The 26,373-nt window shown below is 49.9% G+C and overlaps 1 protein-coding gene across 1 annotated transcript in view; it reads right to left on the reverse strand.

Moving 5' to 3' along the window:
- egflam (EGF-like, fibronectin type III and laminin G domains) overlaps window positions 1–26,373 on the reverse strand; it is a 170,050-nt gene that overhangs the window by 48,755 nt on the left and 94,922 nt on the right. The window contains exons 11-16 of the mRNA XM_078560625.1: window positions 14,217–14,317; window positions 10,550–10,650; window positions 9,356–9,500; window positions 8,699–8,888; window positions 4,439–4,564; window positions 1,848–2,091 (exon numbers count right to left, since the gene is read on the reverse strand). Of these exons, the coding sequence (XP_078416751.1) occupies window positions 1,848–2,091; window positions 4,439–4,564; window positions 8,699–8,888; window positions 9,356–9,500; window positions 10,550–10,650; window positions 14,217–14,317 (907 nt within the window). The remainder of the gene's footprint in view (window positions 1–1,847; window positions 2,092–4,438; window positions 4,565–8,698; window positions 8,889–9,355; window positions 9,501–10,549; window positions 10,651–14,216; window positions 14,318–26,373) is intronic.

Consider the following 26,373-nt stretch of genomic DNA (forward strand, 5'->3'; position numbering starts at 1 on the left):
GCTGTAATGAGGTCAGGAGCTGAGTGACCCTGGCGGAACCCAAACTGGGCATCAGTGAGCAGGTTATTGCTAAGCAAGTGCCGCTTGATAGCACTGTTAGGTTAGGTTGGAGAATCTCAGTTTGTTCTCCTTGAAGCAAAGGGGATTGAGGGGAGGTTTGATAGCGGTGTACCAGATTATGACAGGTTTAGGTGAGGTGGACAAAGAAAAACTGTTCCCATTGGCTGATTGTACAAGGGTTGGGGGGCACACAGATTTAAGGTTTTGGGCAAGAGGTACAGGGGGATGTGAGGAGGAACGTTTTACACAGCGAGTGGTGATGACCTGGGACTTGCTGCTCATGAAGGCGGCGGAAGCAGAGACGATGAATGATTTCAAAAGGAAACTGGACGGGGGCAATTGAGAGAAATAAACTTGCAGAGCTACCGGGATAGAGCGGGGCAATGGGACTGACTGGATTGCCCTACAGAGAGCCAGCATGGACTCAGTGGGCTGAATGGCCTCCTTCTGTTTCCTAATGACTATATGACTCTATGGCAGGTTGGTCCTCAGTCTCTGTTCCAACACCCACCTGGACCTGTCAACCTGAAATGTTAACTCTCTACCTCTCCCTGCAGATGCTGCCTGACCTGTTGAGTATTCCCAGTATTTTCTGTCTGTAACCACCTTTTAACACCCCGTTCTTCCTTCCCTCGCCTATGTAACAACCCATCCTAGACTGCACTACCAACAGCAACTCCAGGCAGGGTGAATTTTAATAGAATTATAGAATGGTGACAGCAGGAGGCCATTCGGCCCATTGTGTCTGTGCCAGCTGTCTGTGAGCCTCCCAGCTCCCCTGTCATCTCCACGTAGCCCTGCAATCCTTTTCTCCACATAATCCTGAGAGCCAGGATCGAATCTGCCTCCATCACTCTCTCGGGCAGCTGATTATGGTGCAACAGGCTTAAGGGGGCTGAATGGACTCCACCCGTTCCCAAGAGGAATCAGTAGCTGGATGACATTAGCAAACTTTGGGGGCTATCTGATTATCTGACTAACCCTTTCCTTACAAGGGGTGGGCAGGGTAGACAACCTTAAAAAAGCAAAGCAAGAGGCTTACATTTAAGTAGCGACTCAGCATGTCCCAAAATGCTTTACAGCCAATGAAGTACTTTGGCAGTGTAGTCACTGCTGTCATGTGGGAAACACAGCAGCCAATTTGCACATAGCAAGATCCCACAAACAGCAACATAATAACGACCAGATGAACTGTTTTTTTTTTGTGATGTTGGTTCAGGGGTAAATATTGACCAGGACACTGGGAGAACTCCCCTGCTCTCCTCTGAATCAGTGCTTTGAAATCTTTTACATCCACCCAAGAGGGCAGATGGTGCCTTGGCTGAGCAACTCATTCAAAAGACGGCACCTCTGACAGTGCAGTGCTCCCTCAGCGCGGCGCTGGGAGGGTCAGCCTGGACCACCCATTCAGGTCACTGGCGCTGGGATTCGAACCCTCGGCCTTCCCTCCCTAACAGCACTGTGGGTGTACCTACACCACACGGACTGCAGCAGTTCAAGAAGGCAGCTCACCACCGCCTTCTCAAGGGGCAACTAGGGATGGGCAATAAATGCTGGGCCCAGCCAGCGACGCCCACATCCCGTGAACAAATAAATTTAAAAAGCCTTCTGACTCAGGCAGAGATGCTCAAACATTGAGTCATAGCTTGACAGTAACCATCTGATTAACACCTTGGGTAGGGAACAGGGGGCGGTGGTGGGGAAGGGGGGTTGGTTGGGTGGGTGGTGGGGGGGTGGGGGGGTGGGTTGTGGGTAGCCCGGTGTATGTTTTAAAGTGGAACTCTGACCTGATGGTAGCGGTCCCTGAGCCACAGTCGAATCGGAACTCCACATGCCTGTCCACCAGGTTGAGGGAGATGAAATCCTTGCTGGATGTGTCGTAGCTGTAGAGGACGACCCCACTGCTAGACTCAGGACGGAAGGTAATCTGGAACTCCATGAAGGAGAGATAATACTGGGGTTCCATGGGCCAGGGCAGGCCAGCATAGGACATCAACGAAGCATTGAACTGCGGGACAACCAGCGTGAACTCTAGACAGAAGGAGCCATTGGAAACAACAAAAAAAGAGCATGGGGTTGGGTTATAAACTGTGACGTTTTTAGAACAGAAACAGTCATATATTCAGCCAGAGACATTTAGAATTAGAACTGCACGAGCTGAAAAACCTGGATCCTTTATCACCTCTTTGTAGCAGACTCCCTCTGCTGGTACATGTGTGTATGGTAGCTTCAAGTGAACAAAATGCACAATTGCAATTTTCAATACGCTACATAAATGTGCCCAAGATGGTGAAACTGACTTTGTCTGCTGAGGGGCAGCAGATAGTTTGTCTTCAGTTTGCAGGAATTACACACGGTACTTTCTCAGAGATAGGCACAGATGAGGGAGGCCATAGATATCTCTAGCCAAAAGATCTTAAAGGCCCCCCCCCTCTTAATTGCTGCTTAACTAATTCCAGAAGCTTCACCTCCAGGACAAACGGTGCAGAGGAGATTCACGAGAATGGTATCAGGGATGAGTGAATTCACAGCATCACAGAATTGTTACCGCGTAGAAGGAGGCCATTCAGCCCATCATGTCTGCACTGGCTCTCTGAGCATTTCAGCTTAGTTCCAATCTCCTGCCTTTTCCCCATAACCCTGCACATTGTTTCCGTTTAGATAATCATTCAATGCCCCCTCGAATGCCTCAATCGAACCTGTTTCCACCACACTTCCAGGCCAGTGCATCCCATTTTGTGAAAAAGTTTTTTCTCACCTTGCGGTTGTGTGGGGAGACTGGAGAAGCTGGGGTCGCAGTCCTTAGAGCAGAGACCAAAGTTTAATATATGTGTTCAAAACCATGAAGGGTTTTGATAGAGTGGGGAGGGAGAAACTGGCCAAAATTTAATGCCCTCTTCCTTAACATGTTTGTTATTGGGGACGGGGGTGCGGGGTTTGGCGTTTAATCGGGCCGGAGGGTGGGAGGTGGGGACCTGCCGTGTTTCGGCCTCTGTCCGTTGGGGGGGTGAGGCTCATTGGCAGCTTTCCCACCACACCACCAACTGAGGCTGCCTAACTGCCCTTTGAAGGGCCTCACCACCCCAACTCTGGCACTAACCCAGAGGTAGGCAGGGAATCACCATGCTGGAAGCCCAACAGCAAACCCTTATTGCCGCTGACTATGGGCTTCTGAGGGGAGAGGAGTCCCTCATTCAAAGGCCCTCAGTGCCTGATTGAGGAACGCTGGCATTGGGAATGGGCGTTGAGAGCCACCCCCCCTCCTGTCCATGCTGCAGACCCCCCCTCCCCCACCCACCCTGACATCACTCACCTGTGGCCTGGGTCCCTGGGTGACCCAGGGTCTAGGGCGGGTGTACGGCCGACAGCAGCCACTGCCTCCCCACTCCCGACTGGCAGGGTCTCCACCTGTGGGGTCCATTATCCCAGGAAAGGCCCACTGCTGCCCAGTTAAATGCCTGATCGGCAGTTAATATGGTGGGACTTCCCGAAAAGAGGCAATGAGGGGCTGTCGCCGGCTCTCCAGCCTGTAGGTGAGACCCTTGTCACCTACATTACATCCTGTCCACACAGGCATGCACACACTCACACACACGCTCACATTCATACCTTCACACACACACTCACACTCATTCACACACACACCTTCACACACACCACACACACACTCACACACTCACACTCATTCACACACACACTCATTCACACACACACTCATTCACACACACACCTTCACACACACACTCACACACTCACACTCATTCACACACACACCTTCACACACACCACACACACACTCACACACTCACACTCATTCACACACACGTCACACACACACACCTTCACACACACACAAGCATCCTCACACACACACACACACTCATTCACACACACACCTTCACACACACCACACACACACTCACACACTCACACTCATTCACACACACACCTTCACACACACCACACACACACTCACACACTCACACTCATTCACACACACACCTTCACACACACCACACACACACACCTTCACACACACACAAGCATCCTCACACACACACCTCCACACACACACACACACAAACATCCTCACACTCACATACACACATTTACACACACACTCACTCACAATCACTCTCACACCCTCTCACATTCACTCAGTGACACACACTGACCCACACACTCACCCACAGACTCATTCACACTCGCATTCTCTCTCACACACTCTCTCGCAGTCACTCACACACACACGCACAGGCACAAATGTACAGGCGCACACACTCAAACACTCACAAAGACACACACACAAACACACACACTGAACAATGCCAACAATGACGTTAGCTGTGGAGAGAGATAGTGGATGGAGAACACTTACCTTCCTCACAGTGTACGCCCCGGAACCCCCTGGGACACAGGCACAGGTAGGAATCAGCTTTGTGGGGGACACAGGCTCCACCATTGACACAGGAGACCTTGCTGCACAATCCGATACTGCACTCTCCTAAAAAACAAACCCCAAATTTGGGGAATTAGGGAGAGGGGAGGAGGAGAGAAGGGATAAGAATGTCAAAGGTCAATGTGTCGGAGTGAGAGGCGGCTACTTCAGGGCAGTTACCACAAGAGCAAGTTCTGAGTAACTCTGCACGTAAACAGTTAGGAGGCCGTGACGACATGAGGGCTCAGATGGTGCAAGGGTGAGGGCGGTGGAGGCACAGAAGCTTCTGGAAAAGCCAGGAACAACGGTTCATCTGAGAACCCGTGGAGTAAGGATCAAAGCCCTGAAAGTGGGGTTGCCAACTGGGCCAGACTCATTCCTGGGGATTTAATCACATGACCTCCCAACTCCAACACCCCAACACCCCCACCGCAGGTCACCTGATACACCCATCGGCACACTGCCTTCCCCCACCAATCAAAAAGCAAACAGACTCTTACACATTTGGATGATTCTTGGCCTATTTGTCACTCCTATTTCAGATATTTTTATGCCGATCAGAGCGACCAGCGAGAAAGGCATTCGATAAGGTACCACACAAAAGGTTAAAGGGCAAGATAAGAGCTCAGGAATTTGGGGGTAATAAATTAGCATGGATAGAGGATTGGTTAACGAATAGAAAACAGAGAGTGGGCATTAACGGGGCTTTTTCACGTTGATAGGCAGTGAATAGTGGAGTGCCGCAAGGGTCAGTGCTGGGGACTCAGCTATTTACAATCTATGAAGATGAAGAGACAGAGAGTTATGTTATCTAAGTTTGCTGATGATACAAAGCTGGGTGGAAAGATAAACTGTGGCTGCAAAGAGATATAAACAGGTTCAGTGAGTGGGCAATGAGATGGCAGATGGATTATAATGTAGGGAAATGTGAAGTTATTCACTTTGGTTTAATGTTTCACTTAAAAATCAGTACCTCCAACAGGTCAGCACTCCCTCAATACTGACCCTCCGACAGTGCGGCACTCCCTCAATACTGACCCTCCGACAGTGCTGCACTCCCTTAGTAATGGCCCTCTGACAGTGCAGCACTCCCTTAGTACTGACCCTTCGACAGTGCGGCACTCCCTCAGTACTGACCCTCCAACAGTGCAGCACTCCCTCAATACTGACCATCCGACAATGCTGCACTCCCTCAGTACTGACCCTCCGACAGTGCAGCACACCCTCAGTACTGACCCTCCGACAGTGCAGCACTCCCTCAGTACTGACCCTCTGACAGTGCAGCACTCCCTCAGTACTGACCCTTCGACAGTGCAGCACTCCCTCAGTACTGACCCTCCAACAGCGCAGCACTCCCTCAGTACTGACCCTCCGACAGTGCGGCACTCCCTCAATACTGACCCTCCAACAGTGCAGCACTCCCTCAGTACTGACCCTCCGACAGCGCAGCACTCCCTCAGTACTCACCCTCCGACAGTGCGGCACTCCCTCAATACTGACCCTCCAACAGTGCAGCACTCCCTCAGTACTGACCCTCCGACAGTGCGGCACTCCCTCAGTACTGACCCTCTGACAGTGCGGCACTCCCTCAGTACTGACCCTCTGACAGTGCAGCACTCCCTCGATACTGACCCTCCGACAGTGCAGCACTCCCTCAGTACTGACCCTCCGACAGTGCAGCACTCCCTCAGTACTGACCCTCCGACAGTGCAGCACTCCCTCAGTACTGACCCTCCGACAGTGCAGCACTCCCTCAGTACTGACCCTCCAACAGTGCAGCACTCCCTCAGTACTGACCCTCTGACAGTGCAGCACTCCCTCAGTACTGACCCTCCGACAGTGCAGCACTCCCTCAGTACCGACCCTCTGACAGTGCAGCACTCCCTCAGTACTGACCCTCTGACAGTGCAGCACTCCCTCAGTACTGACCCTCCAACAGTGCAGCACTCCCTCAGTACTGACCCTCCGACAGTGCAGCACTCCCTCAGTACCGACCCTCTGACAGTGCAGCACTCCCTCAGTACTGACCCTCTGACAGTGCAGCACTCCCTCAGTACTGACCCTCCGACAGTGCAGCACTCCCTCAGTACTGACCTTCTGAGTGTGCAGCACTCCCTCAGTACTGACCCTCCGACAGTGCAGCACTCCCTCAGTACTGACCCTCTGACAGTGCAGCACTCCCTCAGTACTGACCCTCCGACAGTGCAGCACTCCCTCAGTACTGACCTTCTGAGTGTGCAGCACTCCCTCAGTACTGACCCTCCGACAGTGCAGCACTCCCTCAGTACTGACCCTCCGACAGTGTAGCACTCCCTCAGTACTGACCCTCCGACAGTGCTGCACTCCCTCAATACTGACCCTCTGACAGTGCAGCACTCCCTCAGTACTGATCCTTTGACAGTGCAGCACTCCCTCAGTACTGACCCTCCGACAGTGCAGCGCTCCCTCAGTACTGACCCTCCGACAGTGTAGCACTCCCTCAGTAATGTACTGGGATGTCAGCCTGGATTTTTGTGCTCAAGTCTACGGAGTGAGTCTTGAACTCTTGATCTTCTGACTCAGAAGCAGGAGGGCTACCCACTCAGCCTCAGTTGGTCCATGAGGCTGTACCTTGTTAAACAAGATCTATTTCTCACAGGGGCAAATCCACAATCAAATCCCTCCCCCCCCAACCCCCGGCTCCCCTGAGGATCCATAGCATCTGCCCAAGGGGCAATTATGAGATATGTCTGTGTGCGATCGCCTGTGGGGTGAGCGGGACCCCTTCATCGTAAGTCTTGGAGTCGCCCCCTGCACTTGCTTTAAAACAGAGATGTTTAATTTACAACAAAGTGAGTGGGCAAAAGTTTGGCAGGTGGAGTATAATGTGGTTGTGGGAAGAATAAAAAAGCAGAATATCATTTAAATGGAGAGAGACTGCAGAATGCTGCGGTGTGGAGGGATCTGGGTGTCCTTGTACATGAGTCACAATAGGTTAGTATGCAGGTACAGTAAGTAATTAGGAAGGCAAATAGAATTATTGCAAGGGGGATGGAGTATAAAAGTAGGGAAGTCTTGCTACAACTGTGCAGGGCATTGGTGAGACCACATCTAGAGCACTGTGTACAGTTTTGGTCTCCTTAATTAAGAAAGGATATACTTGCATTGGAAGCAGTTCAGAGAAGGTTCATCAGGCTGATTCCTGGGATGAAGGGATTACCTTATGAGGAAAGGTTGAGCAGGTTGGGCCTATACTCATTTGAATGAGAGGCGATCTTATTGGAACAGATAAGGTTCTTGACGGGGTGGGTGTTGAGAGGGTGTTTCCCCTCGTGGGGGAATCTAGAACTAGGGGACACAGTTTCAAAATAAGGGGTCTCCCGTTTGAGACAGAGACGGGGAGGAATTCCTCCTCCCAAAGGGTCGTTAGTCTTTGGAATTCTCCCACCCAGCGAGCAGCGGAGGTGCGATCATCGAACATACTCAAGGCTGAGTTAGACAGAAATTTGATCGAGGAGGGAGTCTAGGGTTATGGGGGAGGGACAGGAAAGTGGAGTTGAGACCACAACCCAGTCAGGCATGATCTTATTGACTGGTGGAGTAGGCCCGAGGGGCTGAATGGCCTCCTGCTGCTCCTATTTCACATGATCCTTATGTTCTTTTGTACGTAAAGTTGCAGATTTGAAGAGTTCTTTCAAATTTATTCATTCACGGGATGTGGGTGTCGCTGGCTGGGCCAGCATTTATTGCCCTTGAGAAGGTGGTGGTGAGCTGCCTTCTTGAGCCGCTGCAGTCCATGTGGTGTAGGTACACCCACCGTGCTGTTAGGGAGGGAGTTCCAGGATTTTGACCCAGCGACAGTGAAGGAACGAAGATATATTTCCAAGTCCAAGGGCTGAGGAAATTGAGGCGTTTAAGTCGATTAAAAGATTCAATAGTGTAGATAGAGAGAAACGATTTCCTCTGGTGGCGGGGGGGTTGGCCAGAAAAAAGGGGGCAGAAACTTAAAATTAGAGCCAGGCCAATCGGGTGGCACCGTCTCGAGGAGTTGAATCCTCTTCCTGCGTTTGGGATGGGGTGTGACCTGGGGGCATTGGCTTTCCCAGAACCTCCCTGTGGGGGGCAGGCGATGGTCTGTGAGACTGGTTAAGCCGGCTGGACTCAGACTGAGAGATGAAGGGATCGCGCCCCCACAGGGTAATCACAGCTCGGTACACGTACCTACATCAGCCCCACTGACTGCTCGGCCTACCGGCCAGGCTCTCATGTTGACCTGTCTGCCGTTAATGACCAGAGACTGCACGCACCCTCGGAATCCCCGATTGGTCCTTGCCACCTTGGCCAGCCAATAGGCACTGGGCGCTCCGCCAAGGTACAATGGCGAGCGGAAGGTGATCTTGGTGTAGCGACCCTGAGGAACAGGAAAACTCGGTCAACCGAGAGTGAAACACCTCATTCTGCTGCCTTCCACCTACCCACCTCCTGCCCGATCCCTCTCATCACCCGCCCTTCCTGCCCCTCTCAATCCCTCCATTTCCTTCCCCATCTCCACCTCCCTCCTTAGTTACACTCTTCTCCCTCTCCTCTCTCTCATGCTTCTGCACTCCCTTCCTGCCCTCTGTCCCTCCCCATCTCCTCCACTCTTCCTCTCCTCTCCCTCCTGTCTCCCTCACCCCCTCACCCACAGCTCTCCTCTGTTCCCACCCCATTCCCCACCCCCTCCCCCCTCCTCCCTCCCTCCTCCACTCCTCCCTCTCCCCTCTCCTACCTCTCCCTCCTCCTCCTCCTCCTCCCATCCCCTCCCTCCCCATCCCCTCCCTCCCCTCACCCTCTCCCCCCCAGCGACGCCCCTCCCCCTCCTCCTGGGGGGGAGGTTACCTTGGATTTGCCTGTGACCGGGGTGTCATTGTCCAGCCGTAACCATCCATTGACGCCATGCCTGTAAATGGAGACTGTGTGCCAATGCCCTGCCTGTACCCTGCTCTCACTGATGAGGACAGCAGCCCCGGTGCCACAGTTAAACCTGCAAGGAAAGAAAAGATAGAGTTGCATTTATATAGTGCCTTTCAAACTCTCAATGGACAGCTCATCTAGTCACTGCACACAGCAAGATCCCACAAACAGCAATGGGCTAGTGATCAGATAATCTGATTTTTTTGTGATGTTGATTGAGGGATAAATATTGGCCAGGACACCAGGGAGAGCTCCCCTGCTCTTCTTAAACATAGTGCCCTGGAACCTTATAACCATCTGAGAGGGCTGATGGTGCCCCGGTTTAACACCTCATCTGAAAGCCAGCGCCTCTGACAGTGCAGCACTCCCTCAGTACCATGTGGTCAACCAGAGCGTGGGCCAAGGGAAGTGAAAGACAGCCTTCAGGTGCTGTATGAACACAGGGAAGCGTGTAAACACAGCGGAGTGTGTAAACACAGGGAAGCGTGTAAACACAAGGAAGTGTGTAAACACAGGGGACTGTGTAATCACAGGGGCTCTATAAACACATGGGACTGTGTAAACACGTGGGATTTGTAAACACACAGGAGTGTGTAAACACAGGGGACTGTGTAAATGCAGGGGACTGTATAAATGTAGGGGACTGTATAAATGTAAGGGACTGTGTAAATGTAGGGGACTGTGTAAATGTAGGGGACTGTATAAATGTAGGGGACTGTGTAAATGCAGGGGACTGTGTAAATGTAGGGGACTGTGTAAATGCAGGGGACTGTGTAAATGTAGGGGACTATGTAAATGTAGGGGACTGTGTAAATGCAGGGGACTGTATAAATGTAGGGGACTGTGTAAATGCAGGGGACTGTGTAAATGCAGGGGACTGTATAAATGTAGGGGACTGTGTAAATGCAGGGGACTGTGTAAATGCAGGGGACTGTATAAATGTAGGGGACTGTGTAAATGCAGGGGACTGTGTAAATGTAGGGGACTGTGTAAATGTAGGGGACTGTATAAATGTAGGGGACTGTATAAATGTAGAGGACTGTGTAAAGGCAGGAGCTGTATAAATGCCGGGGGTCTGTGGGGATTTTTTGGCTTGTATTTCAGAAGGAAGAGCCTGACCTGAACTGGAGGTGTCGGCGGATGATTGCGAGCGACAGGAAGTCTCCATGGCCATTCTCAGTCTCTCCGCAGTACAACAGCAAACCGTCCCCCACATCTGCCTGCAGCGGTGCGAGAAGGTGATAAATAAACATCAGAGGAGAGGTAACGAAAGAGAGCGACCGACAGAGCGGGGGGGAAATGGGCAGAAGCAGCCTCAGGAACTCAACTCATTCCCCATCAGTATATCAATCATACAGCACAGGAGGAGGCCGTTCAGCCCATTGTACCCATGCTGGCTCTTTGAAAGATCTAAACAATTGGTCCCACTCCCCTGCCCTTTCCCCACAGGCCGGCTAATTTCCCCTTTTCACGTGTTTATCCAATTCCCTTTGAACCTGCTTCCACCGCCCTTTCAGGCAGCACATTCCAGATCACAACAGCTCACATCATGCCCACCTCTGCTTTTCGGTCACTCCCCATCCATCCGCGTCTTCTGGTCAACAATCCTCCTACCAGGTGTAAACAGTTTCTCATTATTTTACTCCGTCAAAGCGATTCCCGATTTTGAACGCCTCAATCTAATCCTCCTCTTCACTTTCCCCGCTCTCAGCAGAACCGGCCCAGCTCCTCCTAACAGTATCAGGTCTTAAGAAAACAGCACAGAAGATGCTGGACAGACACAGCAGGTCAGCTGAGATGACCTCCCAGGCGTGTACGCTTCAGTAAAGGGTGTCAGCTTCAGTCCTGGTGTTGGTGCTTGCTCCTCTGCATTGGAAAGCAGAGGCTTCGAGTCCCACTCTAGACAGGCCAGTCGAGGGCATAACTGCTGCCCTCGTCCTTTCTTTGTTCTCCCACGGGGTGTGGGCTTCGCTGGCAAGGCCAGCATTTGATGCCCGTCCCTAATTGCCCCCAAACTGAGCGGCTTGCTAGGCCATTTCAAAGGGCAGGTAAGAGTCAACCCCATTGCTGTGGGTCTGGAGTCACGTTTAGGCCAGACCGGGTAAGGACGGCAGATTTCCTTCCCTAAAGGGCATTAGTGAACCCGGTGAACAATCGATGTTGGTTTACCTGGTCACCTTTAGCTTTCTATTCCAGGTTTTATTAATTAAATTTAAATTCCACCATCTGCCGTGGTGGGATTTGAACTCATGTCCCCAGAACATTAGCCTCTTGTCGATTGTTGTAAGAACCCGTCTGGTTCACTAATGCCCCTTTAGGGAAGGAAATCTGCTGTCCTTATCCGGTCTGGCCTACATGTGACTCCAGACCCACAGCAACGTGGTTGACTCTTAACTGCCCTTCTGAACAAGGGCAGTTAGGGATGGGAAATAAATGCTGGCCCAGCCAGTGACACCCACATCCCATGAATGAACAAAAAAAAGCCTTGGTCTTTGGATTGTTGGCCCTGTGACATTACCACCTCACCACCATTTCCTGGAGACCCAGCTGGGCCTTTGTTTTTGGATGGAGTGGGCCGCTGTCAGCTGGACCCCCACCTCCGGGTCACCAACAACAACAACTTTCACTTATCCAGCACCTTTACTGTAGTAAATGGTCTCAGGCCACTTCCTAGGAATGACATGAGGCCAAAACTTTAACGCCAAGCCACAGGGGCAATCAGGTAACGGCCAAAAGTTCGGGAGGTTTTAATGAGGTGCCGTAAATGTGACTGAAGGCGCGGCCGCCAACGGAGGAGCGATTAAAATCCGGGGCGGTCAAGAGGCCAGAGTGAGGGGAGTGCAGAGACCCCGGAGGGTCGTGGGGCTGGAGGGGATGACAGAGATAGGGAGGGGCGAGGTCGTGGAGGGATTCGAAAACGAGGAGGAGAACTTTAAAATCGAGGCAATGCCAGGGCAGGAGTCAAGAAATACAGTAAGAATTTATTGAAAGGGAATGAATTACTTACAATCTCCAGGCAGCCAGTGCTACCAAGCACATTAACAGTTAAAGACTAGCAGATGAACTGTGCACAGCCTGCAAACAACAGGAAGGCCTTTGGAGTTGGACTGGAGTCAGAGGATGACAGCAACGTAGATTAAGTGTGCCCTTCAACAGATAAGGGAAGGATCCAGCCTAGATAGGGTGGGAATGCTCTGCCTGGGTGAAAGATTCGGATCTGAGCAATGTTCTTGTACGTGATCAGTGATGTATAAATAAGCTGTATACTCGTAATTTGGCAGAGTGCTACCTCAGGCTGCTTTGCAATTGATCGAATAAACCATCGTGACCTGTACCTGAGCCTCCGGTGGTCCGTTTGTCAAAGACACCACCACAGCGCGGCCACCAACGGAGGAGCGATTAAAATCTGGGACGGCCAAGAGGCCAGAATGAGGGGAGTGCAAAGAACCCGGAGGGTCATGGGGCTGGAGGGGATGACAGAGATAGGGAGGGGCGGGGCGATGGAGGGAATTCGAAAACGAGGAGGAGAATTTTAAAATCGAGGCATTGCCAGGACAGGAGTCGATGTAGCTCTGTGTGCATAGTGGGGAGGGGGCGACCGGGACTTGCTGCAATTAAGGACACGGACAGCAGGGTTTCGGATCACCCCAACTTTACGGAGCACAGAACGTGGGAGTCCAGCCAGGATCGGGTTGGAATAGTCAAGTCTAGAGGTAACAAAGATGTGAATGAGGGTTTCAGCAGCAGATGAGCTGAGGTGGGCTGCAGTCAGGTGACGTACAGAGTGGAAATAGGCGGTCTCGGTGATGATGTGGATATGTAGTTGGAAGCTCATATCATGGTCAAATATGATACCAAGGCTGCAAAGGGTTTGGTTCAGGGTCAGGCTGTTGCCGGGGAGAGGGATGGAGTGTGGTGAGTGCAGAACGCAGTTTGTGGTGAGACCAAAGACGAAATGGCAGGATTTAGTTTGAGGTAATGTCTGCTCACCTAGCTCTGGATGTTGGAGATAAAACAGTGGGTTGATGCCTGGTCCAGGCAGCCTTGGCCGGGGAGAACACTGGCCCTCACTTCAGTTATGAGGATAAAATAGAGAAGCTGAGACTGTTCTCCTTGGAGAAGAGAACGTTGGGAGGAGATTTGATGGAGGAGTTCAAACTCATGAGGTGTCTGGGCAGAGTGGATAGAGAGAAACTGTTCCCACACGTGGAAGGATTGAGAATGGGAGGGCTCAGACCTGAAGTATTGGGAAAAGAAGCAAAAGTGACATGTGGGGAGACTTTTTCACGCAGCGAGTGGTTAGTGTTTGGAACGCACTGCCTGAGGGTGTAGTGGAGGCAGGGTCATTCCAGGCTTTCATGAGTGAATTGGATCATTATCTGATGTGCAGGTTATGGGCAGATGGCTGGAGAGTGGCGGTGGGTGAATAGCTCATTCACAGGGCCAGCACAGACTCGAGAAGGCTGAATGGCCTCCTGTGCTGTAACCATTCTGCGATTTTGAATACTGGGCTGAGGTAAGACAGGGATACTCGCTGCTGGTGGATGTGGGTGTCCCTCCATTGGTAAAGTGCAGCCTTAGTACATACCCACTATGAGGTATCTACAGATAAGCAGGATGACTCATCAGTGGCTCAAGAATCTCGTGTGTGAGATGTGACTTAAGATCAACACAACAAACAGACCCTGCGTCAGAATGCTTAACGCAGCCGCTACACAGACACTCCTGGTCCCATTTCATTACATTTTTGCAGTCTTGCACCTTATTTCTTCACAGTTTGACTCACCTTGAACTCAATGGTTATCTGAAATTTCTGGTAGGAGTTCTTGAGAGGTTCAAAGGTCAGGTAGGAGTAACCGTAGAACTTTGGGTATTGAATGGAGATATCTGAGCGGGGAGTAGGAGTGAACACATATCAGTTACGTCAAGAACACCGCACGTGACCCAGCCAACAGCCCTCAGAACCTTTTTAACATTCTTTCCTGGCAAGGCCAGCATTTGTTGCCCATCCCTAATCGCCCTTGAACTGAGCGGCTTGCTAGGCCGAAATGGAGGGCAGTTAAGAGCCAACCGCATTGCTGGGGGTCTGGAGTCACACGTAGGCCAGACCAGGTAAGGACGGCAGATTTCCTTCCCTTAACTTTCTTGTTGCTGTAATACTTTAGGACCCTAGATAACTAACAAGATTTTATAAAGCTGGTTATGAGAGAAAGCGGCCAGCTGATAGGTCACTGACTGGGTTTTCACAGGCAGCAGAAAGGGAGAGGAAGCGATGGCGGAGGGGGTGCGGGTTCCACAGCTGGTGCTGGATGAGGTGGAAGGAGAGACTGTGATGAGTCTTGTTGTAAAATGAGGAAAGCAGGAGAAACAGGTGGGAAGGAGTATCTGGAGATTAAAAGAAACATAGAAACATAGAAACTAGCAGCAGGAGTAGGCCATTCGGCCCTTCGAGCCTGCTCCGCCATTCAATATGATCACGGCTGATCCCCTATCTCAACGCCATATTCCCACTTTCTCTCCATATCCCTTGATGCCCCTAATATCGAAAAATTTATCAATTTCTTTCTTGAATATACTCGGTGACCCGGCCTCCATAGCCTTCTGTGGTAGAGAATTCCACAGGTTGACCACCCTCTGAGTGAAGAAATGTTTCCTCATCTCAGTCCTAAATGGCCTGCCCCCTATCCTGAGACTGTGGCTCTTGATTCTAGACTCCCCAACCAGGAGAAACATTCTCCCTTCATCCAGCCTGTTTAGCCCTGTTAGAATTTTATACATTTCAATCAGATCCCCTCTCATTCTAAACTCTAGTGAGTACAGGTCCAGTCAAACCAATCTCTCCTCATACGACAGTCCTGCCATCCCCAATATCAGCCTAATGAACCTTCACTGCACTCCCTCTATGGTAAGTATATCCTTTCTTAGGTAGGGAGACCAAAACTGCACACAATACTCCAGGTGTGGTCTCACCAAGGCCCTGTATAACTGCAGTAAGACATCCTTACTTCTGAACTCAAATCTTCTTGCAATGAAGGCAACATACCATTTGCCTTCCTAATTGCTTGCTGCACCTGGTGTACAGGAAGGAACCCTTTGTACATCCACATTTCCCAATATATCACCATTTAAATGATACTCTGCCTTTCTGTTTTTCACACCGAAGCATATAACTTCACATTTATCCACGTTATTCTACATCTGCCGTGTGTTTGCCCACATACGCAACTTATCTAAATCATCCTGAAGCCTCCAAGCATCCTCCTCACCACTCACAACCCCGCCCAGTTTTGTGTCGTCAGCAAACTTAGAAATATTGCATTTGGTTCCCCCATCCAAATCATTTATGTATATCATGAATCGCTGGGGCCCAAGCACTGATCCCTGCGGTACACCACTAGTTACCACCTGCTACCCAGAAAAAGACCTATTTATTCCCACTCTCTGTTTCCAGTCTGTCAACTAATTCTCAATCCATGCCAGTTTATTACCCCCGATCCCATGTGCTTTAATTTTTCCCACTAGCCTCTTATGTAGAAGTTTATCAAAAGCCATCTTGAAATCCAAATACACCACATCCACTGGTTCTCCCTTATCTATTCTACTAGCCACATCCTCAAAAACTCCAGTAGATTAGTTAAGCATGATTTCCCTTTCATAAACCCATGCTGACTTTGTCTAATCCCGTTAATGCTTTCCAAGTGTCCCGTTACCATGTCTTTTATAATAGACTCTAGCATTTTCCCCACTATTGATGTTAGACTAACTGGTCTGTAATTCTTTGTTTTTTCTCTCCCTCCTTTTTTAAATAGTGGGGTTACATTTACCACCCTCCAATCTGTAGGAACTGCTCCAGAGTCTATAGAATTTTGGAAGATGACCACCAATGCATCCGCTATTTCCAGGGCCACTTCCTTTATGGAACAGGACAATATAAAATTCCAGCCTGACACTCCGGATGCAGGACTGAAGGAGTGCTACACTGTCAGAGATGTATCTTTCCCATGAGGCTTTAAACCGAGGCCCCATCGGCCCTGTGAAGTGGAGGTAAAAGATCCCGTGAAAGATCCAACTGAGGAAGAGAGCTGCGGCTCTCCCCCAATTCCCGGGCAACATTCATGCCTCAACCCACATCACCAAGAATGACGGATTATCTGCCCATTACCTCATTGCTGTTTGTGGGATCTTCCTGTGCACTGATTGGCTGCCATGCTTCCTGCATTATAATGGCGACTACACATCAAAAGTATTTCATTGGCTGTAAAGCGCTTTGGGACATGCTGAGGCACTGGAAGGTGCTGTATAAATTATACACTGGGTGGGGTTTAGTGATGGTGATGGGGGTTCCTGGGCACTGTTGGGAATCCCACATCAGCTCAAGCATTACGAGTTAACCAGGCGCTCTCCTGGACTGCCCGGGGCCTCCCACACAATCCAACCCCCAGCCGGGCAGAAATCTTATCCCCAAAAGCCGCCAGCCAATCAGAGGCCAGCAGCGCCACAGGGAGCAGCGGCCAAACTGGTACCACATTTGGATCTACCATCAGAATCGCCACTGGATCCCCAAATAGAGGTGAGTGCAGGTGGGATGAGGGGGTGGGGAGGCGGGGGTACAGAGGGGGGTGGGGGTGGTTTTGCTGGCAAGGGAATGAGGGGTTGGAAACAAGGGCGGAGGGGGTGCTACCCCATGGGACTCGCCCTGACCAATGCTGGGCCTCTTGGCACACAGGGGTCTTCAATGCAGGGACTCCCCCAGGGCTGACCACTGCCAAACCTGACGGGGTTCGCTGAGCAGTCCGGCCGCGTGGTGAACCCGCCCTTCACTGGATAAATAACACAGGGGGCGGCATCAGGCCTTTAGTCGGCCCTTAGGTTGCTACGTAAGGGCCTCAATTGGCCTCCAGGCAGAAAGGACCCCCCCCTCCACTGCTCCCACCCAGAGCTCGGTCAGGGGGGGAGGGAATGGGTGTCGGGGTGAGGGAGGGGTGGGTGAGTGGGAGGGCAGCAGGGTCCTCACCAGGCCAGATGGTCGCCCGCGCCTCGGGACTCACCTCCGAGGTTTAGGGGTATTAAATTCCATTCACTGTCTGTATTTCGGAACCCAACAGCAACGAGGGATGGGCAATAAATGCTGGGACAGCCAGTGAAGCCCACATCCTGTCAATGAATAAAAAATAAACCTGCTCCTGTTATAAAGCATCAGTAGGTGGCGGGAGAGTTCCAGTTACCAAATCACCATCAAAACAGGACAGCAAAATCCACAAAACTCCCAAATCAAATCATTACAGCACAGCTACAGCATGGGGTTAGATACAGAGTAAAACCCCCTCTACACTGTCCCCATCAAACACTCCCAGGACAGGTACAGCACGGGGTTAGATACAGAGTAAAGCTCCCTCTGCACTGTCCCCATCAAACACTCCCAGGACAGGTACAGCACGGGGTTAGATACAGAGTAAAGCTCCCTCTACACCATCCCCATCAAACACTCCCAGGGCAGGTACAGCACGGGGTTAGATACAGAGTAAAGCTCCTTCTACACTGTCCCCATCAAACACTCCCAGGACTGGTACAGCACGGGGTTAGATACAGAGTAAATCTCCCTCTACACCGTCCCCATCAAACACTCCCAGGACAGGTACAGCACGGGGTTAGATACAGAGTAAAGCTCCCTCTACACTGTCTCCATCAAACACTCCCAGGACAGGTACAGCACGGGGTTAGATACAGAGTAAAGCTCCCTCTACACTGTCCCCATCAAACATTCCCAGGACAGGTACAGCACGGGGTTAGATACAGAGTAAAGCTCCCTCTACACTGTCCCCATCAAACACTCCCAGGGCAGGTACAGCACGGGGATAGATACAGAGTAAAGCTCCCTCTACACTGTCCCCATCAAACACTCGCAGGGCAGGTACAGCACGGGGATAGATACAGAGTAAAGCTCCCACAACACTTTCTCCATCAAACACTCCCAGGGCAGGTACAGCACGGGGTTAGATACAGAGTAAAGCTCCCTCTACACTGTCCCCATCAAACACTCCCAGGACAGGTACAGCACGGGGTTAGATACAGAGTGACGTCTCTCTACACTGTCCTCATCAAATTCCCCCAGTGCGGGTGGAGCACAGGGTTAGATACAGACTAAGTCTCCCTCTACGCTGTCTCCGTCAAACTCACCCAGGGTAGGTATAGCATGGTGTTAGATGCAGAGTAAAACTCCCTCTACACTGACCCATCAAACAATCCAGGACAGGTACAGCACGGGGTTAGATACAGAGTAATACTCCCTCTACCCAGTCCCCATCAAATATTCCCAGGACAGGTACAGCACAGGGTTCAATACAGAATAAATATCCATCTACACCGTCCCCATCAAACACTCCCAGTGCAGGTAGAGCACGGGGTTAGAAACAGAGTTAAGCTCCCTCCTTATCATGTTTCTGGGAGGGAGGAGGGTCCCTCTTGTCCTCACTTATCACCCCACCAGCCTCCGCATTCAAAGGATCATCCTCCGCCATTTCTGCCAACTCCAGCATGATGCCACCACCAAACACATCTTCCCTTCACCCCCCGGCGGCATTCCGTAGGGATCGTTCCCTCCGGGACACCCTGGTCCACTCCTCCATCACCCCCTACTCCTCAACCCCCACCTATGGCACCTCCCCATGCCCACGCAGAAGATGCAACACCTGCCCCTTCACTTCCTCTCTCCTCACCGTCCAAGGGCCCAAACACTCCTTTCAAGTGAAGCAGCATTTCACTTGCATTTCCCCCAACTTAGTCTACTGCATTCGCTGCTCCCAATGCGGTTTCCTCTACATTGGAGAGACCAAACGCAAACTGGGTGACCGCTTTGCAGAACACCTGCGGTCTGTCTGCAAGAAAGACCCAAACCTCCCTGTCACTTGCCATTTTAACACTCCACCCTGCTCTCTTGCCCACATGTCTGTCCTTGGCTTGCTGCATTGTTGCAGTGAAGCCCAACGCAAACTGGAGGAACAGCATCTCATCTTCCGACTGAGCACTTTACAGCCTTCCGGACTGAATATTGAATTCAACAACTTTAGATCTTAAACTCCCTCCTCCATCCCCACCCCCTTTCCATTTCTTCCCCGTCCCTTTTGTTTTTTCTAATAATTAATATAGATTTTTCTTTTCCCACCTATTTCCATTATTTTTAAATCTATAACTGTAATGCCCTGTCAGTCTTTCCACCCCACCCCCACTAGAGCTGTACCTTGAGTGTCCTGCCATCCATTCTTAATTAGCACATTTTCTTAGATAATATCACCACCTTTAACACGTCTTTGTTCCTTTGTCTGTGACATCTTTTGATTATCTGCTCCTATCACTGCTTGCTTGTCCCTACAACCAACACCACCCCCCCCAACTTCTCTCCCCCCACCCCTCCTCCCCCCAACCTTAAACCAGCTTATGTTTCACCCCTCTCCTAACTTTACTCAGTTCTGCTGAAGGGTCATGAGGACTCGAAACGTCAACTCTTTTCTTCTCCGGCGATGCTGCCAGACCTGCTGAGTTTTTCCAGGTAATTCTGTTTTTGTTTAGGAAGACTTTTATTTATACATCATTTTCTTTTTATGTATTCGTGTATGGGACGTGGGCGTCGCTGGCTAGGCAAGTATTAATTGCTCCTTTGAATCGTGGGTGTGGGATCTGTAATGTCTGAGAGGGAGATGAAGCCCTTGGTTTAATGTGTCATCTGAAAAGTGGCAGCTCTGACAGTGCATCACTCACTGCACTGGTGTGTCAGCCTAGGTTAAGTGCTGAAAGTCAGTAACATGGAACCCAGGACCTCTAGACATAGGTAAGGGTGCCCGCTGACAGAGTTCAGGAATACCGGACACTCCCTTGCCAATCCCCACACACACACACAGAAATTATTGACATTAAGGCCAGGCTAATCTAATTGAAAAGGAGCAGTGCAATTACAGTGATTGGCTCGTGGCCCTGATTTACAGGGATGGTATTTGTTGAATAGATTGTTCAAACAAACATTGTCAGTCAAACTGAAATCATTGTTTCATGTAAAAATGCAAGTCACCTCTGTTTTGTGTAAAGTCTCATAAGTTTGAGCAGTTTTACAGTTAAAAGAAACAAATCATTAAAAAACAAGTTAAATGTTGTAAACATTCCCTGAAGCAAATTCATCTGAATTGGAACCATAGATCTATTTTTAACCCTGTCAAGTTTAAAAAGCAGCAGACCTATTGGTCAAAAGATTATCTACAATACAACACTCAATATATTACTGTACTTTCCAATTACAACACTGGATGTAATACTGCATTTTCCAATTACAGCACTGCACATATTACTGCAATTTCCAATTACAACACTGCACATATTACTGCATTTTCCAATTACAACACTGCACATATTACTGCATTTTCCAATTACAACACTGCACATATTACTGCATTTTCCAATTACAACACTGCACATATTACTGCACTTTCCAATTACAACACTGCACATATTACTGCACTTTCCAATTACAACACTGCACATATTACTGCACTTTCCAATTACAACATTGGACTTATTACTGCATTTTCCAATTACAACACTGGACTTATTACTGCACTTTCCAATGACAACGCTGCACATATTACTGCAATTTCCAATGACAACACTGCACATATTACTGCACTTTTCAATTACAACACTGGAATTATTACTGCACTGAGGTGTCAGCTGTGGCTCAGTTCATAGCACCCTCGCCTTTGAATCAGAGGGTTGTGGGTTCATGTCCCACTCCCGGAAACCAGGAACTGTGATTGTACTCGAAAGAAGTTGCAATCTGTGACTGTTGGTAACTCGAAAGAGTTTCCAGTTACAACACTGCATTTATTATTGCACTCTCCAATTACAACATTGCACATATTATTGCACTTTCCAATTGCAACACTAGACGTGGCCCAGGGAAGGTACAGCACAGGGTTAGATACAGACTAAAGCTCCTTCTACACTGTCCCCATCAAACACTCCCAGGGAAGGTACAGCACAGGGTTAGATACAGACTAAAGCTCCTTCTACACTGTCCCCATCAAACACTCCCAGGGAAGGTACAGCACAGGGTTAGATACAGAGTAAAGCTCCTTCTACACTGTCCCCATCAAACACTCCCAGGACACGTACAGCACGGGGGTTAGATACAGAGTAAAGCTCCCTCTGCACTGTCCCCATCAAACACTCTCAGGACAGGTACAGCACAGGGTTAGATACAGAGTAAAGCTCCCTCTACACTGTCCCTATCAAACACTCCCAGGACAGGTACAGCACGGGGTTAGATATAGAGTAAATCTCCCTCTACACCGTCCCCATCAAACACTCCAAGGACAGGTACAGCACAGGGTTAGATACAGAGTAAATCTCCCTCTACACTGTCCCCATCAAACACTCTCAGGACAGGTACAGCACGGGGTTAGATACAGAGTACAGCTTCCTCTACATTGTGCCCATCAAACACTCCCAGGATAGGTACAGCACAAAATTAGATACAGAATCACAGAATCACACAGTGCAGAAGAGGCCCTTCGGCCCATCGAGTCTGCACCGACACATGAGAAACACCTGACCTACCTACCTAATCCCATTTACCAACATTTGGCCCATAGCCTTGAATGTTATGACGTGCCAAGTGCTCATCCAGATACTTTTTAAAGGATGTGAGGTAGAAATCCTATCCCCAAAAGCCGCCAGCCAATCAGAGGCCAGCAGCGCCACAGGGAGCAGCAGCCAAACTGGTACCACACTTGGATCTACCATCAGAATCGCACCTGGATCCCCAGATAGAGGTGAGTGCGGGTGGGATGAGGGGGTGGGGAGGTGGGGGGTACAGAGGGGGGTGGGGGGGGTTTTGCTGGCAAGGGAATGAGGGATTGGAAACAAGGGCGGAGGGGGTGCTACCCCATGGGACTCGCCCTGACCAATGCTGGGCCTCTTGGCACATGGGGGTCCTCAAAGCGGGACTCCCCTAGGGCTGACCACTGCCAAACCTGGCGGGGTTCGCTGAGCAGTCCGGCCGCGTGGTGAACCCGCCCTTCACTGGATAAATAACACGGGGGGCGGCATCAGGCCTTTAAACGGACCTTAGGTTGCTAGGTAAGGACCTCAATTTTCCTCCAGGCAGAAAGGATCCCCCTTCCACTGCTCCCACCCGGAGCTCGGTCAGTGGGGAGGGAGTGGGTGTCGGGGTGAGGGAGGGGTGGGTGAGTGGGAGGGCAGCAGGGTCCTCACCCGGCCAGATGGTCGCCCGCACCTCGGGACTCACCTCTGGGGTTTAGGGATATTAATTTCCACTCACTGTCTGTATTTCGGAACCCAACAGCAACGAGGGATGGGCAATAAATGCTGGGCCAGCCAGCAAAGCCCACATCCTGTCAATGAATAAAAAATAAACCTGCTCCTGTTATGAAGCATCAGTAGGTGGCGGGACAGTTCCAGTTACCAAATCACCATCAAAACAGGACAGCAAAATCCACAAAACTCCCAAATCAAATCATTACAGCACAGCTACAGCACGGGGTTAGATACAGAGTAAAACCCCCTCTACACTGTCCCCATCAAACACTCCCAGCACAGGTACAGCACGGGGTTAGATACAGAATAAAGCTCCCTCTACACTGTCCCCATCAAACACTCCCAGGACAGGTACAGCACGGGATTAGATACAGAGTAAATCTCCCTCTACACTGTCCCCATCAAACACTCCCAGCACAGCTACAGCATGGGGTTAGATACAGAGTAAAGCTCCCTCTACACCGTCCCCATCAAACACTCCCAGGGCAGGTACAGCACGGGGTTAGATACAGAGTAAAGCTCCCTCTACAATGTCCCCATCAAACACTCCCAGGGCAGGTACAGCACGGGGTTAGATACAGAGTAAAGCTCCCTCTACAATGTCCCCATCTAACACTCCCAGGACAGGTACAGCACGGGGTTAGATAGAGAGTAAAACCGCCTCTACACTGTCCCCATCAAACACTTTCGGGGCAGGTACAGGATGGGGTTCGATACAGAGTAAAGCTCCCTCTACACTGTCCCCATCAAACACTCCCATGTCAGGTACAGCACCGGGTTAGATATGGAGTAAAGCTCCCTCTACACCGTCCCCATCAAACACTCCCAGGACAGATTCAGCATGAGGTTAGATACAGAGTAAAGCCCCCTCGACATTGTCCCCATTAAACACTCCCAGGACAGGTGCAGCACGGGGTTAGATACAGAGTAAAGCTCCCTCTACACTGTCCCCATCAAACACTCCCAGTGCGGGTGGAGCACAGGGTTAGACACAGACTAAGTCTCCCTCTATGCTGCCTCCATCAAACTCACCCAGGGTAGGTATAGCACGGTGTTAGATGCAGAGTAAAGCTCCCTCTACACTGACCCATCAAACAATCCAGGACAGGTACAGCACGGGGTTAGACACAGAGTAAAGCTCCCTCTACACTGACCCATCAAACACTCCCAAGACAGGTACAGCACGGGGTTAGATACAGAGTAAAGCTCCCTCTACACTGACCCATCAAACACTCCCAGGACAGGTACAGCACAGGGTTCAATACAGAATAAATATCCCTCTACACCGTCCCCATCAAACACTCCCAGTGCAGGTACAGCATGGGGTTAGAAACAGAGTGAAGCTCCCTCCTTATCGTGTTTCTGGGAGGGAGGAGGGTCCCTCTTGTCCTCACTTATCACCCCACCAGCCTCCGCATTCAAAGGATCATCCTCTGCCATTTCCGCCAACTCCAGCATGATGCCACCACCAAACACATCTTCCCTTCACCCCCCGGCGGCATTCCGTAGGGATCGTTCCCTCCGGGACACCCTGGTCCACTCCTCCATCATCCCCTACTCCTCAACCCCCACCTATGGCACCTCCCCATGCCCACGCAGAAGATGCAACACCTGCCCCTTCACTTCCTCTCTCCTCACCGTCCAAGGGCCCAAACACTCCTTTCAAGTGAAGCAGCATTTCACTTGCATTTCCCCCAACTTAGTCTACTGCATTCGTTGCTCCCAATGCGGTTTCCTCTACATTGGAGAGACCAAACGCAAACTGGGTGACCGCTTTGCAGAACACCTGCGGTCTGTCTGCAAGAAAGACCCAAACCTCCCTGTCGCTTGCCATTTTAACACTCCACCCTGCTCTCTTGCCCACATGTCTGTCCTTGGCTTGCTGCATTGTTGCAGTGAAGCCCAACGCAAACTGGAGGAACAGCATCTCATCTTCCGACTAGGCACTTTACAGCCTTCCGGACTCAATATTGAGTTCGACAACTTTAGATTTTAAACTCCCTCCCGCATCCCCACCCCCTTTCCGTTTCTTCCCCCTCCCTTTTGTTTTTTCCAATAATTTATATAGATTTTTCTTTTCCCACCTATTTCCATTATTTTTAAATCTATAACTGTAATGCCCTGTCAGTCTTTCCACCCCACCCCCACTAGAGCTGTACCTTGAGTGTCCTGCCATCCATTCTTAATTAGCACATTTTCTTAGATAATATCACCACCTTTAACATGTCTTTGTTCCTTTGTCTGTGACATCTTTTGATTATCTGCTCCTATCACTGCTTGCTGGTCCCTACAACCACCCCCACCTCAACTTCTCTCCCCACCCCCCCACCCCCCCAACCCCCAACCTTAAACCAGCTTATGTTTCACTCCTCTCCTAACTTTACTCAGTTCTGCTGAAGAGTCATGTGGACTCGAAACGTCAACTCTTTTCTTCTCCACCGATGCTGCCAGACCTGCTGAGTTTTTCCAGGTAATTCTGTTTTTATTTAGGAAGACTTTTATTTATACATCATTTTCTTTTTATGTATTCGTGTATGGGACGTGGGCGTCGCTGGTTAGGCAAGTATTAATTGCTCCTATGAATAGTGGGTGTGGGATCTGTAATGTCTGAGAGGGAGATGAAGCCCTTGGTTTAATGTGTCATCTGAAAAGTGGCAGCTCTGACAGTGCAGCACTCACTGCACTGGTGTGTCAGCCTAGGTTAAGTGCTGAAAGTCAGTAACATGGAACCCAGGACCTCTAGACATAGGTAAGGGTGCCCACTGACAGTTCAGGAATACCGGACACTCCCTTGCCAATCCCCACATACACACACAGAAATTATTGACATTAAGGACAGGCTAATCTAATTGAAAAGGAGCAGTGCAATTACAGTGATTGGCTCGTGGCCCTGATTTACAGGGATGGTATTTGTTGAATGGATTGTTCAAACAAACATTATCAGTCAAACTGAAATCATTGCTTTATGTAAAAATGCAAGTCACCTCTGTTTCGTGTAAAGTCTCATAAGTTTGAGCAGTTTTACTTTTAAAAGAAACAAATCATTAAAAAATAAGTTAAATGTTGTAAACATTCCCTGAAGCAAATTGATCTGAATTGGAACCATAGATCTATTTTTAACCCTGTCAAGTTTGAAAAGCAGCAGACCTATTGGTCAAAAGATTATCTACAATACAACACTCGACATATTACTGTACTTTCCAATTACAGCACTGCACATATTACTGCATTTTCCAATTACAACACAGCACATATTACTGCATTTTCCAATTACAACACTGGACTTATTACTGCAATTTCCAATTACAACACTGCACATATTTCTGCACTTCCCAATTACAACACTGCACATATTGCAGCAATTTCCAATTACAACACTGCACATATTACTGCAATTTCCAATTACAACACTGGACTTATGACTGCACTTTCCAATTACAACACTCGACATATTACTGCACTTTCACAACACTGCACGTATTACTGCAATTTCCAATTACAACAATTGAATTACTTCACTTTCCAATAACAACACTGCACATATTACTGCAATTTCCAATGACATCACTGCCCATATTACTGCACTTTTCAATTACAACACTGGAATTATTACTGCACTT

Source organism: Cetorhinus maximus, chromosome 2 (assembly GCF_964194155.1).
Source record: "Cetorhinus maximus chromosome 2, sCetMax3.hap1.1, whole genome shotgun sequence".
Classification (NCBI taxonomy): Eukaryota; Metazoa; Chordata; class Chondrichthyes; order Lamniformes; family Cetorhinidae; genus Cetorhinus; species Cetorhinus maximus.